The sequence below is a fragment of the Gymnoscopelus braueri genome (assembly GCF_963280865.1).
Source record: "Gymnoscopelus braueri genome assembly, chromosome: 14".
Taxonomy (NCBI): Eukaryota; Metazoa; Chordata; class Actinopteri; order Myctophiformes; family Myctophidae; genus Gymnoscopelus; species Gymnoscopelus braueri.
The window spans coordinates 22,812,846-22,830,192 of record NC_137619.1 but is presented as its reverse complement, the minus strand read 5'-3'; the positions used below and the strand labels follow the sequence as shown (position 1 = coordinate 22,830,192).

Sequence of the window (17,347 nt, the reverse complement as noted above, 5' to 3'; positions counted from 1 at the left end):
TATATATATATATATATATATATATATATATATATATATATATATATATATATATATATATATATATATATACACACACACACACACAGTATATATACATATACAGTATACATACTGTATATATACATATATTTATAAAACTACAAAAGTAAGACTGTTTCAAATTCATAGACACACCTGTCCATTTCTTTTATTTATATATATATATATATATATATATATATATATATATATATATATATATATATATATATATATATATATATATATATATATATATATATATATATATATATATATATATATATATATATATATATATATATATATATATATATATATATATATATATATATATAATCTACAGTCCACACTTGGATCCCAATACAGTAATCAGCTGATAGGGTCCTGTTCTCTTCTCTCAATCAGACGAGTGTGTGTTTGTGTTAAAATTGCATAGAAAAAGGCACAGCACTAAGGTCTGTGAAAAATACAGCCTTCATATTTGGACAGAGGGGGGAGTGGCCACAGCTGCAGACTTTAATGTGGTGCAGCAGTGTCCCATTATACACCATGGACGACCAAGCTGACACTAACAGTGGAGACAGGTGAGACAAATCCTCCCAAAGTTATAGCCAACTGCCTTCTTTGTCCCACACAATAAGTTCTGGATCCAGCAAGAATCAACACATTATCGCGGTGAACAAAAAGGAATCAAGTGAAATGTTAATGGATCAGTAGCCTATGTAACTACTGGTGAAGTTATAAAATGTATGCAGGTTGTTGTTGTACACTAAACCACACAATTTCACTAATTAGTCCCCTACCCCATTGTGTGGTTGAAATGTATTGATTAGCATAATCATCTGTAGTGTTTGGTTGGAGTAAAAACCTGCATGCACTTAGCCCTCCATGATACATAATAGGACACCACTGTTATAGTGGCTAGTTAAACCAACCATACGTTTACCACTTTTTGTTAGGTAGCTGGACCCATACGCTCAGCAACGTTGTTGAAGACAGCGATAAAAACAGAATTGGTAACAAACACTGATCAAAAAGTCTCAGGAGTCACTATCGTCATTCATACTATGTACATTACTTTTGGCATTGACGGAGTCTATGACAGCCTTTGGGAGTTTTGACATCTGAAGTTGGGGACAGGTTTTTTTTGTGTGAGTATTGCTGCACAAACCGCCATTCCCTTGCGCATAGAAAGAAATGCTGAAATCACAAACAAACAAACTAAATAAGAGGTGGACGTGTGTCGACTGTGCACAGGTATGGTTGTCACATCCAAAATTTCAGAAAACAAACAAACAAACCAAGATAAAAGGACTACTTATAAAAAAGATGGCTTCCACCCACAATTCCATTCTCCTCATACATTACTATCAGGAGTACATTCCTACCACACATTCTGTACACGCATTTACAATCCAAAAACATTAACTTCACGTCAAAAATAAATATATTTACACAGGAGAGGGGGCAAAAATCAGAGAATAAATAACTTCATTGATAAAACAATCACTCCAAAATTCAAACACTGAAATACAGAAACAGAAAACACAATATCATCTGTGAATCATTTTAGTTGGTACTGTTGTCCTTGTGGCTCGCACTCCGACTAGAATTCAGTTGGACGTGTATTAGTGATGCTCATGAATCTCATTAACATACTGTGGTCAAACGCAGCCTTTAGTTTGGAAATGTAAAGTATCTGCATGAAGGTACACATCTTGGAAGTAATTTTTGACATTGCTAAGGCTATTCTTCCATTGGAAAGTGAGCTATACATTGTAATGCAAGTCAAACTGAATTCCAGACAAGAAACTCTGTCTCAGTAAGTAGTTGGTGAGACAGCTACTAATTAGTGACAATTAATTAGTGACAGTATTTAGTAGCTGATTCATACCAACTTGGGCATGTGCTAGCAGAATCATAGTAATTCTGACATTATTTTACCCAGTAACAATGATGTGAACAACAATTTTATATTTTGCAATCTCTGTGACATCCTAAGTACTTTTGGCTGTTCCTTTTCATTGTTATTTGACCCTCTCAGTTGGTCAGTCAGTTTTGTGGTTTATAATGGAGTAATTACTATTATTCCATGGTAAACCATGCGGGCTGCAGGTTGCAGCCAAATCCCAATGCTTTTAAGCCTGACATTGGCTATGGAGTCCAGTGCAATAAGTAATTGCATGTTCTAATGCAATGTTCCTATTTCAGCTGTTAAAAACAAAGCACACGTTATGTGACTGATTGTGTGCATTGAGTTTGTTATGGTATAAAGACTAGTATGATTCATTTTTGTATAGAGTGAGACTATGCAAATCCTGGAGCCTCAAACATAACAAATATTTTATATATATAATATATAATATTAATAATATAAATGAGGCACCAGGAGTTGTAGGGCTTGTGTCCACCAAAGGGCTTTTTCTTTTAGCTAAGGCATGAACATTTCAGCTTTCAGCTTCGGCTTATACTGTAGCCTTGTGCGACACCAAAAAACATCGCAAAGCACTATGACCCAAAGGTTGGTTAATCAGGCACTGTACACTCTCAATTATATTTACATCCTAGGCATTAAGCTTATAGTTATCTTGAGCAACATATGAGTGAGCAGGGAGGAGTTCAGTGTCTTCCTACAGTACCCTTTGACAGGAAAGATGTACTAACTGTTGTGGGAATTGAACCGACAACCTTGTAGTTGCATATCAAGGCTGTCCGTCCACTAGTCTAACCTGCCACCTTTCAGGAAGCATCAGCTGTACATCCTGCCTCTTGTAAATGAGAAAATTATGTCTGAATGTAGTAATACAATACAAATAAAAAGCCCTCAAGTGGACACAAAACATTGGGTTGATAAACCAGAATTTCCCATGCTAATAAAAACCCATGGTGTGTGATCTGGGAGTAATACAAATGTAAAAGCGTCGGATCAGGACTCTCATTTAGGAATTTGCAGTTAGGAATAACATTGTGGTGGTTTCGGTGCTAGTTAGCATGTATAGTGGCGTTTAGTGCACTTGCTGTGCAGGGGACTAGTGTGCTGAAACTTGAAATGCTGGGACATTTAGCATTGGACAGGAAGTGCTGAAGTCCCTGGGTTGGTAATAATCCATAAGTGAACTGTTCACTAGACAAATGTACTGTCTTATAACACCTTGGTTTCAGGTCAAAACTAACACTATAGCAGGGTGTACACTACAGTATTGAGTAGAGCCCTGAGATTTGGATAGTATATGGGTATTTGTTCAGATTGTGAGCCAATGCACAATGCAAATATGGGTTGTGTGCAATGCTATACATCAACTGTAATTCATCTGCTAGACCACATGGTTGCTAAAACTAAAATAAAATAAAATCTATCCAAACAAAAGAAAGAAAAAAACTAAAGAAAGAAAAAAGAAAATATGTTTTCTCTCCTTTGGGGGGGGGGGGGGGTAACAACTTTGACAGTTGAAATTAATTTCAAGTCACATGGACCCAAAACGTTAAAAATCAATAAAATATTTATTTTCAGGACCAACTTGTTTGGATGCTACGTCTCTCATTCAGCTGACTTTGCAGTTTCTGTTTATGACCAGTCTAGGAGGCAGCATTTGGATCATCCACTTCCAACACCTCTTCCAATGTAAACAAGTCAAGCTTTCCCCTGTATGCAACTCATTTGAATTCAGCTGTCACTGAAGCAAACCATACCTGCTACTAAATCATGAAGTGAGGGATTTAAAAATTAAAACACTGCAATTAACAGAGAGTTCTATAGACCCAACATCTCTTCCCACCAACAACTAGGTTGTAAAGGGTTCACAAAGCTATGTTCTTGGTAGCCATTATTATTGACGCTTAATTATATAGCCAAGCTAATGTGTAGCACACTAGTAAAAAACTAAAAACAAAAAAACACATTGATATCCTTGTACAAAGGGCATAGGCTTGCGTTACAAATTCAAAAAACAACCTGGTATGATAGGGATTAAATAACAATCAGTTACCATTATTTGATCATGTAAAATTTACCTTACTTAATAATAACAATCATCTTAATACAATAAATTACAAAAGGAAAACATGTAAGGAGTGACCTCTCCTAGCTGTCAAAGTGAGAAAGACAACATTGAAACACAGACTGTAAAAGATGGGAATTGAATAAGTGGTCGTTTTGAAAGGCACTCATCTGCAGAAAGCCACGGATCCGTTGTGTGTCTGTATGTGTGTGCACATGCACGTATCTATGTGTCTTTGCTTCCCGGTTGCTTCATTTCCTCTTTCTTTTTGGAGGGGGAAAGGCGAGCACAGTGCATGCACAGTGTTGGAGTTGTAGTAGTAGTAGTTGTTGATGTAGTAGTAATAGTAGTAATAGTAGTAGTACTGAGTGACATCACCGTTGATGTTTACAATTTACCGGCCTTGTAAGTGTATAAACCAGCAACGAAAAGAAACATTAAAACAATAATATACTGTATAAATCAACCCCATATTCTATTCCAGTCAGATCTCCTCTGGGAAAAAATTTAAAGAAATTAGTCTATGTCTTTGAGGTGTTGTGAGTCATGTCGGCAAGTCACGAGCCCACCAGCACCTCCATAATGTGGTCCAGTTCCGTCAGGTCGATCTTAAAAGGCTGATTGGCTGAGACCTGTTGGGTGGGGCCACCGTACGGACACGCCAGCGACTTGAGCAGATCGTCCGCCGTAACCACGGGCGACAGCTTGGACAGTCCGCCCCCGGGTCCCGGCCCGACCGCTACCCCTGCTGCCGTCGCGGTGACGACCCCCAGCGTTCCTCCTGCGGCGGCGGCGCCGGCGGCGGTCGCCCCGGAGGTCGTCGTGCAGGGGTCGAAGTCGTACATGGACGTGTCGATGTCGGCGAACAGAATATCGTCCAGCGCCAGGTCAGAGAGGAACCCTGCCGACGGGGGGGAGGAGGAGGAGGAGGGGGGAGAGGAGGGAAGCGAGGGTGAGGTAATGTCCGCCAGGCCACTGGTGGGCACAGGGGCATGCATGGGCACGTGCGCGGGCAGGATGTCCATCGGTCTGACCTCTGTCGACACGACGCCGTGGACCTCCGGTCTCGGGCTTCCTATAGTTCTGGTGCTGCCGTCTCTAGGGTGACCAGCGGCGGTGGTCGAGGGTGGGAGGGGGATTAGGGGAGGGGTCTGTGCGGGCGGCGAGGGGCTGGGGGAGGTAGTAGTAGTGGAGGCGGTGGAGGTAAGAGCTGCTGCCGAAACCGTCCTGGATAATATGGCTGTGGGCGGGTCCAGCTCCATGTCAGTCGGAGTGGAGGGGAAGCTGTCATTGGACGAGGCGGGTGCGGGTCCCCGGAGCGACCCCTGGCCGAGGAGGAGGGAGGACAAAGGAGCAAGAGGGAGCGGGGTAAGAGCAGAAGGGGGGAGGGCGGGGGGAGAAGGAGGAGACAGGGGGGGAGTCGGCGGAGGAGAGGAGGAGGCGCAGAAGGCGGAGTCGCCGTCCTCCTCCAGTAGGGAGGCCGGAGTGAGGCAGGCCTCCAGGAGAGGGGCGGAGCTAGGCTGGGATGACAGGCATGTGGTGGGAGGGGCCAGCGGGTGAGGCGAGGGCGGGGCCAACGCCGGCATCAGTAGGCCCGATTGTGGCTGGTTGGACGGTGGGACCGCCGCTCCCCCCGCCGCCGCCGCCGCCGACAGCGCTCCGAAGGAGGAAGGCGGAGCCTCGCGGAAGCCCTCGTCCATGGGGTCGTCGGGCGGCGGGGAGGGGGGCAGGAGCAGCGGCCGCAGGCTGCCCTCCTGCTTCAGTTCATTCTGGATGCGACGCAGCATGTTGTTGATGAGCACGCGGCGCTCCAGGCTGGGCTCAGTGAGCGGACGCTGGCTGTACAGTTTCATCAGGGAGATGTTGAAGATGGTCTGCCGCTGCAGGGTGTACGACACCTTGGACAGGCCCTCGGGGATTGACGGGCCCTCGGGGCCCCTCACGGGTTCCCCCGCCGGCGACGCCACCGGCGACGCCAGCGCTTCGCCTTCCAGACCCTCTTCATCCTCGTCCAGCTTCCTCTTCGCGCCTTTACCCAACATATATCTGGGAGGAGAAAAGCACAGAGAGAAGGGATTAAGACAGGTGAATGTAGAAGCAAAGGAGATGATGTTTGTGGAAGGCCCCATCTAAGGAGCTCAGGCTAGTTTAAAGCACACACCTATTACCTATGAACCTGCTCTGTTGAAATCTGAAAGTTTTGAGTGTGGGGTTTTTTTCTTCCCATTTTGTACCTGACTTTGTATTTTTAGATAACGATAATCATTAGAGCGGATTTAGTATTTCCTATATAACAGATCATCAACTGTTGTATCTTCTTTCACTGCTTATTATATATATTATTATATATATTATATAATATATTATATATATATATATATATATATATATATATATATATATATATATATATATATATATATATATATATATATTTATATTTCTTGATTTATTTATAATAATAATACATAAATACATGCCGAGGAACCTCTCTAAAGGCAGTACAAGGGATTCCAGAACAACGCATACATTGAAAGCAGCTGTGGAAAGCTTTACCGCTGTGCAGGGCAACACACACAATTACACATACACACGGACACACATATATATGCATTGGAACACTCACCGACACGTTTGCATAAATGCACACACACACACACACACACACACACACACACACACACACACACACACACACACACACACACACACACACACATATACCTCTTCACGGATACACACACGCAAACACACACACAGCCAAGCACACACACAGCCAAGCACACACACTAAGTTATGTAATAGTAGCATTCCTGCTGTAGCGCAGGATCATAGGGCAGATTTACAACCCACCCCTCCCCACTCCAGCACACGCATATGCACAAACACACACACATGTCCCGGTGCGCCATGTTGGAACAGTACATCGAGTTACATGGAGGACAATCATTTAGACGGAGACCGTTTGGAAGGGGCTCCAGCTTATAGTTGCCCTCTGTACTTTAATAATTTAGAAATATCGTCAATGAAGTGTACTGGACCTAAATGAACTGAAAGAGGGGGATAGAGAGAAAGATGGACTACCTTAATGTTAATTGAACTCATAGCTCTCAGAGTTGAGTTAACACTCGCAATTTTGCAGTGTACTGTATGAGTGTTGAGCGGGAGAGAGAGAGAGAGATCACCAGACAGACTCACAGAGCAAAGAGGCGAACACAGAGAGAGAGAGAGGGGGGGATGGCAGCGGAAGAGAGGAGAGCAAAAGCAGAGAGAAAAGGAGAGAAAGAGAGAGCAGAGAAGGACGCAGGCATTGCTGCAGTACGTTTTGAGTCTAATCCAGACTGACAGGCTCAGGCACCCAGTCCCTGTCTGAACACACACACACACACACACACACACACACACACACACACACACACACACACACACACACACACACACACACACACACACACACACACACACACACACACACACACACACACACACACACACACACACACACACACACACACACACACACACACACACACACACACTAAGGATGGGGGCGAAAACACGGTTAAGAACAGTTTACATACAAATAAGTCACTATCCGTTTAGGTCTTATTAACAGATTTTTTTTAAACAACTAATGTAAATAAATAAATAATTAGAATATTTGATATGATTTAAATTCATAAAATGTGCTGCTCTGTACTGTACTGCTTTCTCTATCACAGCGTGGGGTCAACATGCACCACTAGTAGAGATGGTTGAACCAGTCTAAAGGTCCAGAGTCACAGGGCAATGTTATCGTTAACTTTATCCTGTTGGATTTATGTATCAAATATCCAGTGTTGGTGACACTGGATATCTACAAATAGTAACAACAACATAAGTAAGTAAAAACAAGCGGTACGTTAAGGGAGAATGGTGGCTTTGTATAAAAACCTCAGTTACATTTGATTCTCATTTTTCATGGCTTGGCTTTTAGAATAAATGAACAGAAAGACAGATGACTATTTATTTTTATTTTAACACTGTTCACTGTCTAGGCTCTGTCTGTAATGAGACGGTTGGCTTCGTCTGCTGCGTTCAAGTACTGATGTCAGTTTCGCTGTATACACGCTATATACTCTTTGATAATGTAGCTGTTCAGGTTATGCAGGGGTAAAGTGCCTGCCTACCACCGAGGAGACTAAGGTTTGACAGTGGCGCCGGCTTGGTCGGACGCTCTATAGCACTCTTTCCCAAACATTGGGTCGGGACCCATCTTTTTTTTCCTATTTTTATGGGTTGTGACAAGTAAAACATATTTTTTTCCTGTTTCCTACATTAATATATATATATATTTCAAAAGAGTTTAAACAAAGTTTAAACAAAAAAAAACACATTTTCATCAATTAAAAACAATTCCAACATGTTCTAATGTCTAATTTCTCTTTTGGGTCTTCAGCTAAAACGTTTGGGAGCCACTTCTCTATTGAATGCCGATTGGAAGCCAGCTGGGGAAGGGCGTTCTCTGTCACTGCAATAGCGACACCAAACTTTGAGGGACAGCATGTTCCTCCTCCGCACGCGTTATGCTCTCCCGGTGAAACGCCTCACTGTCAGGTGAAAAGAAGCGGCTGGTGACTTTCATTTCTATCCGAGGAGACACATGGTTTTCTACTCCCTCACCAGACCAACAGGCAGTGACGGGAACTATACACATGGGGGGATACATGGCGTAACGCCTAAACTGGGGAGAAAATGAAACAGTTGATATAAATAAATAGTCATGAACACTCTAAATGTACACATTTACAAAAGAAATGGCCAAACACCCATCTATAACATACACACACACACACGCAAACAAACGCACACATGCACACACAGACACACACACACAGGAAGTGAGTGCTGCAGGGCCAGCCACCACGATGTTGGTTGCCATGACCAACGGAGTCAGCTGGGAATTTGAGACGACAAAGAATGAGGAGGAGAGAGAGAAGGGGGGGGGGGGGTAAAAGTAAGAAGAGTTGGAGGGCTGAAGGAGAGGAGGGAGGAGGAAGGAAGGAGAGAGAGAGGAAGGGGTGAGGAAGAAGAGTGAGGAGAAGAGGAAGGAGTGGATGAACAGGGCGAAGGGTGCTAAACATTCAATTCAGGCAAGAGAGAACAGGAGACTGAGAGACTGTGTGTGTTGTGTGTGTGTGTGTGTGTGTGTGTGTGTGTGCGTGCGTGCGTGCGTGCGTGCGTGCGTGCGTGCGTGCGTGCGTGCGTGCGTGCGTGCGTGCGTGCGTGCGTGCGTGCGTGCGTGCGTGCGTGCGTGTGAAGGAATGCGTGCGCGACTAAGCATCAAAGAGAGACAGTTACAAAGACGTTTGTGGTTCTGTTTCAAATATGTTTCTTTTCAAACAACTAATAACATCATACCAATTATACACAAAAACGAGTACAAAAGACAAATACATAGATTATTCAGTTGTTCCTCTTTTCAGGATAGGGAAGTACAGGTTGCCTTATTTTCTCAAAATCTTTAAGCTTGTCCTTCAAACCAAATCTAAAAAAGTTTGTGGGTCTGTTCTGCAGCAGCTGCGCATGTCTGAGTCACTGACTCATGGCACCACACACACACACACACACACACACACACACACACACACACACACACACACACACACACACACACACACACACACACACACACACACACACACACACACACACACACACACACACACACACACACACACACAGCATGCAGCAGGACTGACATACCAGAGCTACCCCACCCCTTACATTCCACTTTATTACCCTCTGCTCCCTCCTCGCTTTCCTTCAGCTACTCTTCTTCTTCTTCTTCTTCTTCTTCTTCTTCTTCTTCTCACTAAGTCCTTTATCCTTCTCTCCTCTAGTCCCTATGCCCTTCATCCTTCTCTCCTCTAGTCCCTATGCCCTTCATCCTTCTCTCCTCTAGTCCCTATGCCCTTCATCCTTCTCTCCTCTAGTCCCTATGCCCTGCATCCTTCTCTCCTCTAGTCCCTATGCCCTGCATCCTTCTCTCCTCTAGTCCCTATGCCCTGCATCCTTCTCTCCTCTAGTCCCTATGCCCTTCATCCTTCTCTCCTCTAGTCCCTATGCCCTTCATCCTTCTCTCCTCTAGTCCCTATGCCTTCCATCCTTCTTCTCTCCTCTAGTCCCTATGCCCTTCATCTTTCTCTCTTCTAGTCTCAATGCCTTCCATCCTTCTCTACTCTAGTCCCTATGCCCTTCATCCCTCTTTCTTCGAGTCATACATTCAGGTGAGGTGAGGTGTGTTTATAATGAATTGCAGTTGGCTATGTCACTATGATAACTGTTTAACTCTGATAGGCTGCTGCTGTGGAAAAAAAAGATCACTTGGGGAAGGCATTTATAGGAGGGTCATGCCGTTTTTTCAGAGCACTTTCAAATCCTCCAGTGACACCTCATTAAAAGACTGACCTGTCCCTAACTACCCTAAACGAATGATACTTGATCTCAAGACATTCATGTCCTAACCAATTCGAAACATAATTTAACGATCTGTATCGGCTGTTATGGAAGGGAAATAATTGCACATCGGTAGCCTAAAAATAAAATCATATTGTCTATCCATAGTTCTGTAAAGCCTACAACTATTGTAACAAGCCTAAAATTACGTAAATAATGACATATTGCATCATAAGGTGTAGTGAAGAATCCCTTTCTCTCACTGGAACCACATGCACCCCTGCTGGCCGAGGATCAAATCCCCTCCAGAGTCCAGAGTCCTGTCTCATATGTGTCTCTCCTATACTGTCTCCCTCAAACGTTCTAACTGTCTGTCTCGTCTACACTGTCTGACCTCTCAGCTTTCCTACTGTCCTACTTTATACGTATTTGCAACAATTGAAAGGTTTATAATTTGCAGGACAGATGGAATCATAGCCAATGAGCAGATGAGGTAGCAGATGACACCGCAGTGTGGGAATCTTCCAGGCTAAAATGGAGCCATGACCTCAGTCGTGACTCAAGGTCACCCTCACAGATGGGTCAGAGACTGAACACCCCTTCCCCTAAAGGCTAATTTATACTTAGTTGAAAGATGGTGTCATATGACCATAATGACTTATATTCAACAGAAAAAAAGCCTTGACAATAGAGGACCCAATCAGTGAAATGAAACACAGTCCGTTTTTGTAAACATAAAGTTCAAGGCTGTTTTATTAGAGAACACAGTAGAGGGAGCCCAGGCCACAGATCACCGAAAACCGATGACCCCAGGACCCCACACACACACAAGCACATGCATGTGCACAAAATGACCTAAACCAACCTCAGCCAGCCATGAAACCAATGAGCAAACCAGACATACTGGAGGACTTCACGATCTATACCTCAGCTCAACACACACTCCTGGCATGGCCAGCAGACTAATATCACTGCGTAGATATAGATATATAGTCTGGAATCTCTGTGTGGAACCTGCATTATCAAGGGGAGAATACAAAATAAAAGTAAGAAGTAGCTGGTAGAATAATCGCTTTAAGAAAATAATTGATAGTTGCAGCCCTAGCTAAATGCCTCCCCCACATTTATTTATTACTATTTTCACCATGCACTTTATGTATGAATTTGACATTACATATGACTTGTTTTCCTTCCTTTCTTTCTTTCTTTCTTTCTTTCTTTCTTTCTTTCTCTATTCTTCACCCCGCTCTTGAAACTGCAAATGTTGGGAGCTTGTACAATAAAGAATTACACCCAGTGAGTCTTTTACACTTGTAAACTTGTGATGTGACAATAAAGTTGATTCTGAATCTGAATCATCTATATAATTAGCTCAGCATGTCAGTTAATCACGGATGCATGAACAGGAGGAACAGAGATTTTCTGACTTACTACAGGAGTATACATGAACACTAAGTGACTCACTTTTGATTGTGAAAGTTGTAACCTTACCTCCTTATCGGAGACAGAAGAGCTTACAATCATTTACAGCTGATAAGTCACACAATGCTGACAGAGACGGGGCTGCTTATGACTTTGTGTGTTATGCTTAATTTATAGTCTGTCATGTGCCGAAAATAGATGGTCTTCTGCATCGCCTATTTTTCTAGATGTGGCACACGACCCCACCGTACGACAAATTATAAGTCAGGCTTTAGATTTTGAGATGCTGCTCTCAGTATCCACATGCTCGTGTGTGAAAATGCATGCATGTGCACATACACAAATGAACATGATGCATACATTCACACTGTGTGAACTTCTAGGTGCATGTTAGTCTATCAACTCTGCCCCCCCCCCCCCCCACACACACACACACACACACACACAACAACTCTCTCTCTGCATAATAGTACACCAGGCGCTACAGTATGTGCGTGTGTGGTGTTGTTGTTGCTGCTATAGTACAGCAGGGTGCTGTGACTATCTAGCTACCTAGCTATGCTAGCCAGCTCCTGGATGGATTCTGCAGTGATATTCTGATCCTGTAACCGGATACGCTGGTTTCCATGCCTGAGCTGCACGCGCTCGCTGCACCCCTCCCCCCCTTCAGCTCTGCAATGGTCTATTTCCAGTCCTCAGGGTACAGAAAGTAAGAACGCACTCAGATACCCTCGCTCATACACACACACACACACAGTACAGTAAAGTGCACGTCATATTGCTGCAGGTACGCTGTAGTCTTGAGGTACTGTGCATAGTGCATATCGCTGCACATGCACAAGGGCGCATGTATGGCCACACACACGTACCAGTGCACATGTACCTTTGCCGATGTATTGAGATGCGTATGGATCTCCACACGTGTGTACATACACACAGACCTATGTGGCAAATACATGTCACGGACACGTGCACACACACACACTTATGATTATGATATGTCCGATTGTCCGCATGTGCATGCACCCGAGTCTCACACTCACACACACACACACACACACACACACACACACACACACACACACACACACACACACACACACACACACACACACACACACACACACACACACACACACAATGTAGCACTAGTAAACACATTCCTGATATCACCCTGCCGGAAAGACAGAGAGACAGAGGGAGGGAGAGACAGACAGCAGGAAGGGGGAGATAGAAAGGAAAAGAGACAGGGGACATGAGAAAGGGAGGGAATGGGAGACATACACAGAGAATGAGAGAGAGAGTGAGGTAAACCGGCAGAGAGATGGGAGGAGGAGGAGGAAGAGGAGGAGGAGGAGGAGGGGCAAGGCAGTGAAAGAGAGAGGAAGGGGAACAGACTCTGTGTCTGTGAGAGAATGTTGGAGAGACATAGAAATAAAATGCAGAGAGAAAGAGAGAGGGGGGGGGGGTATTTAAACTGTACTTTTTAGTGTTAGAATGTCAGTGCATTTATTAAGGCCACATTATCGATATTAAGGTATTTGGTCAAGATATCCTTTTTAATTCTGTCAATATCGCCCCAAGAGACCAAATCCAATTACACAAAGTAAAGCTGAAGACACAACTTATGGCTCTCCTAGACATTTAGACCAAATATATTATACCTGTAGTAATAATAATTGTATAATTATCATTAACTACAGTATTGATTATGAAGTTACATTACACCTTTGAATTTCCCACCATCTCTTCCCTGAAATGCCTCAACAGCCTCGTTTGCATTTCCTCGCAGTAAAACCCCAACCTGTGTGTGTGTGTGTGTGTGTGTGTGTGTGTGTGTGTGTGTGTGTGTGTGTGTGTGTTCCAAACAGTTACACTGAACGGCATTAGGCCTACTGTATGTGTATTACTGAGCTTTCAACAAGGGTTGTAGCTGCTAAGGCCAACAAGGAAGTGGTTCTCAATTCTGACCCTGAGGATCCAGACCAGGGTTGCCACGTCTGCTTATTATATGCGACTTTGGCCTTGTTTTTCTGTAAAGTTGCTTGTAAACATTGGTAGTTGCGGGTTGTGTTTTTTTGGGCTTGTTTATGAAGTGCAGTTGCTTATTTGGGCTTGCTGTCTAATGGTGTTTAAACCAGTCGCTCTCAAACATTTTCATGTCAAGGACCCTCAAATTAATATGTATTTGCCCGCGGACCCCCATCTGAAAATATTTTGTGCCAGGGAGGGACCCCCACACAAGATTTGTGCAATTAAAATGTTTCACAAACATTCCAAATATTTCCCAAAAAGTCCAGATTTAAAATAGTCAATCTACCAGCTCACAATGCGTTGCATCACAGCTGCTTTGTGAGCTTGTAGATCGTCTAATTTCGAATAGCCAATGCATATCGGGTTCAAGTGGTAAAACTGATTTTGATGCTATGTTAACTCATTTTGCTGGTGACACACTGTGTGTGTGTGTGTGTGTGTGATCATGCGGCCTAGTCGCTTCTTTTGGCCTTGTTTTCATAGACCTGGCCTTGCATGTTTCTCTTGCAAAATCTGGCAACACAGATCCAGACCAGTTCTCATTAGGGGTGGGACGATATGGGTACCTCACGATACGATATATATCACGATATTAGGCCCACGATAACAATATATATCACGATATTCGACGATGCTCGATATATTGCGATATCACGGTATTCGATATATATTGCAAGAAATTTCACCAACGATATATCATGATATCTGAAAATATCGATATATTGGGATATCACGATATATTGCATGAAAATTCACCAACGATATATCACGATAGTCCTTGTATTCAATTCATAAACACATAAAATAGCACCAAACAGTTCAAAATCATCATTACACAAATACAGAGTAGGAAAAACAACGTATCACAAACTTTAAAAAAGATCATAATTCATAATATCGAAATTTTTCGGCAGTATATCGATTATTTATCGCAGGAGAAAGTATCGCGATATATCGATATATCGATATATCGTCCCACCCCTAGTTCTCATTCCAGCAGCCTGACCTGGGAACATTTTCTCTGCTCAAGAGTTCAAATGAACAACCGAAAACAACTTTATTACTTGGTTTTACTTTTAAAAGGTGAATCGGTAAAGGTAGCCAAGTGCTGATTTCATAGGCTAGCTTGAGTTTAACTAAGTAGGTCTAGTTGGTTACAGTAATGATGCTAGTTATGCTATCTTGCTAGTAGGGAATACCTGCTGGTGGCAGCTAACGAAACATTCAAGGTTAGCTATAATTGATCAATTATATTCGTTAAGGCAACCATTTCTGCATGTCTATGAACAATATGAAGCCTGCATTTCATAGGAATAACTTAGAGAACTACTTTTTAGCCCTGAGTTAAGGAAGTATGTTATTTGTCAATGAGTAGAGATGGAGGTGGTAACAGGAGCTGGAAGGAGGACAGATGGCAGCAGAAGACAGTCTAAACTTAAATGAATGAGCAAGTCATGTGAGTGGAAACAAGGTCCACGTGTGTGTGTGTGTGTGTGTGTGTGTGTGAGTGTGAGTGTGAGTGTGAGTGTGAGTGTGAGTGTGAGTGTGAGTGTGAGTGTGAGTGTGAGTGTGAGTGTGTGTGTGTGTGTGTGTGTGTGTGTGTGTGTGTGTTTACAGTAGTTCAGTGCTCATGAAACGTAAAGCTCACATGACATTCAGGAGGTCAGGCAGGCATCACACACACACACACACACACACACACACACACACACACACACACACACACACACACACACACACACACACACACACACACACACACACACACACACACACACACAGTCAGAACTCACCGAGCAGCGACAATATCTTACATAATGGCACAGACACATGATTACAAAACACCAGGGCTTTCACTGCACAATACACTGCCTACCAATCATACACAGCATACAGTATCGAAAAAAGGAGCCTAAGTAGGTGTAACATTGAATTAACCCCTCAAGACCGAGAAAGCATCTGTCATTTCAGATTTATTTGGCTATTCAAAATTTGAAGATTCACAAGCTCATAGCGTGGCATGAGCTTGTAGATCTGCAATTTTTTGACAATGTTTGAACATTTGTACAAATCTTTGAATATCCCTTTGCTTCTGGGGGGGTATAAATCTAAACTCATGTTTAGATGGGGGTCTGTGGCCAAATACATATCATTTTGGGGGTCCTTGACATGAAAAAGTTTGAGCACCATTTATAGCAACATAAGCTTTTTCAAAAAAAAATTAGGATTTAGAAGACATTTGCAGATGAGTTCCCGGATTGAATAGGTTAATGCTCTCTCACTTCTCCTTTGTGCTTTGCTTCTTGTCACGACTCAAACCTGACTGTGCTGCTCGCTTTTACAAATGTCCCGTGGTAGAATGGACTTTTCACGGGAAGGGACACACACACACACACACACACACACACACACACACACACACACACACACACACACACACACACACACACACACACACACACACACACACACACATACACACACACACGTGCACACAAACAAAACAACAATGTTGCCATGTGCACTAGTGTGCAGGGGTATACACCTCTGCACAAATGACTGGGCCGCCTATCACACAAACACACACTTCTTTTTGAATACAGCGGAGGTGATAAGCATGGAAGGAAGGCTTGACAAACCATAGATCAAGACAGAACTCACAGCTTAAAACCTCAAAGAGGATCAAGTCCCCAGCCAGTCAGGACCTCTACTGGAAGGCCTGGGTGTACTGTATGTGTATTTGTGTGTGTGCGTGCATTGTGTGTGTGTGTGTGTGTGTGTGTGTGTGTGTGTGTGTGTGTGTGTGTGTGTGTGTGTGTGTGTGTGTGTGTGTGTGTGTGTGTGTGTGTGTGTGTGTGTGAATGCATGCATGTGTGTGTGTGTGTGTGGGGGGGGGGGGGGGGTACCTGTTTGCGGGGAGTAATTATTTTCTGGCAAGCCTTACCATACACAGTACAACACGCCCTCTCTCTAACACTTACAGTATATCTCTTTACCTCTTTCTCTATCTCTCTCTTTACCTTTCTCCCTCGTTACCTCTCTCTCATACACACCTCTATAAATAAAAAACAGAACAAAAGGGAGAGAACAGAATTAGGTCAGCAGACAAGTCTACTACATGCAGCAGCAGAGCACGCCACTCTTCTTCGAGCAACACTCGCCACCAGGAACCAGCCAACGTCCAGTCTGTGTGTCTGAACCATGTCAACAGCTTGTGTGGTTGGTATTATACAACTAATTACTGCGCTATAAATGTGTACTACTGTATTGAACTTAAGTTAATACCAAAATATCAAGGTCGTGCAGAGAGTATTGAACACATTATTGTGTACTGTAAATATGTTGAATAGACTTTAGCCTATTCAACATATTTACAGTACACAACTTGCAAATGAAATATCAGATATATTGCATTATCAAACTTAAACCAC

General features: G+C 43.2%; 1 protein-coding gene and 1 long non-coding RNA gene across 3 annotated transcripts in view; one reads left to right on the top strand and one right to left on the bottom strand.

Moving 5' to 3' along the window:
• Nucleotides 1-367: 367 nt before the first annotated feature.
• On the top strand, nt 368-3,522 carry LOC308101041. The gene is made up of 2 exons (XR_013934481.1): nt 368-3,427; nt 3,489-3,522. It is a non-coding gene; the product is annotated as an uncharacterized lncRNA (long non-coding RNA).
• Nucleotides 3,523-3,660: 138 nt separating this feature from the next.
• Nucleotides 3,661-17,347, bottom strand: part of sertad2b (SERTA domain containing 2b) — a 66,503-nt gene continuing 52,816 nt past the window's right edge. For both annotated transcript variants that reach the window (XM_080450316.1, XM_080450315.1), the window contains exon 2: nt 3,661-6,068. In XM_080450316.1, the coding sequence (XP_080306442.1) occupies nt 4,580-6,064 (1,485 nt within the window). In that variant the 5' untranslated portion in view covers nt 6,065-6,068 and the 3' untranslated portion in view covers nt 3,661-4,579. The remainder of the gene's footprint in view (nt 6,069-17,347) is intronic.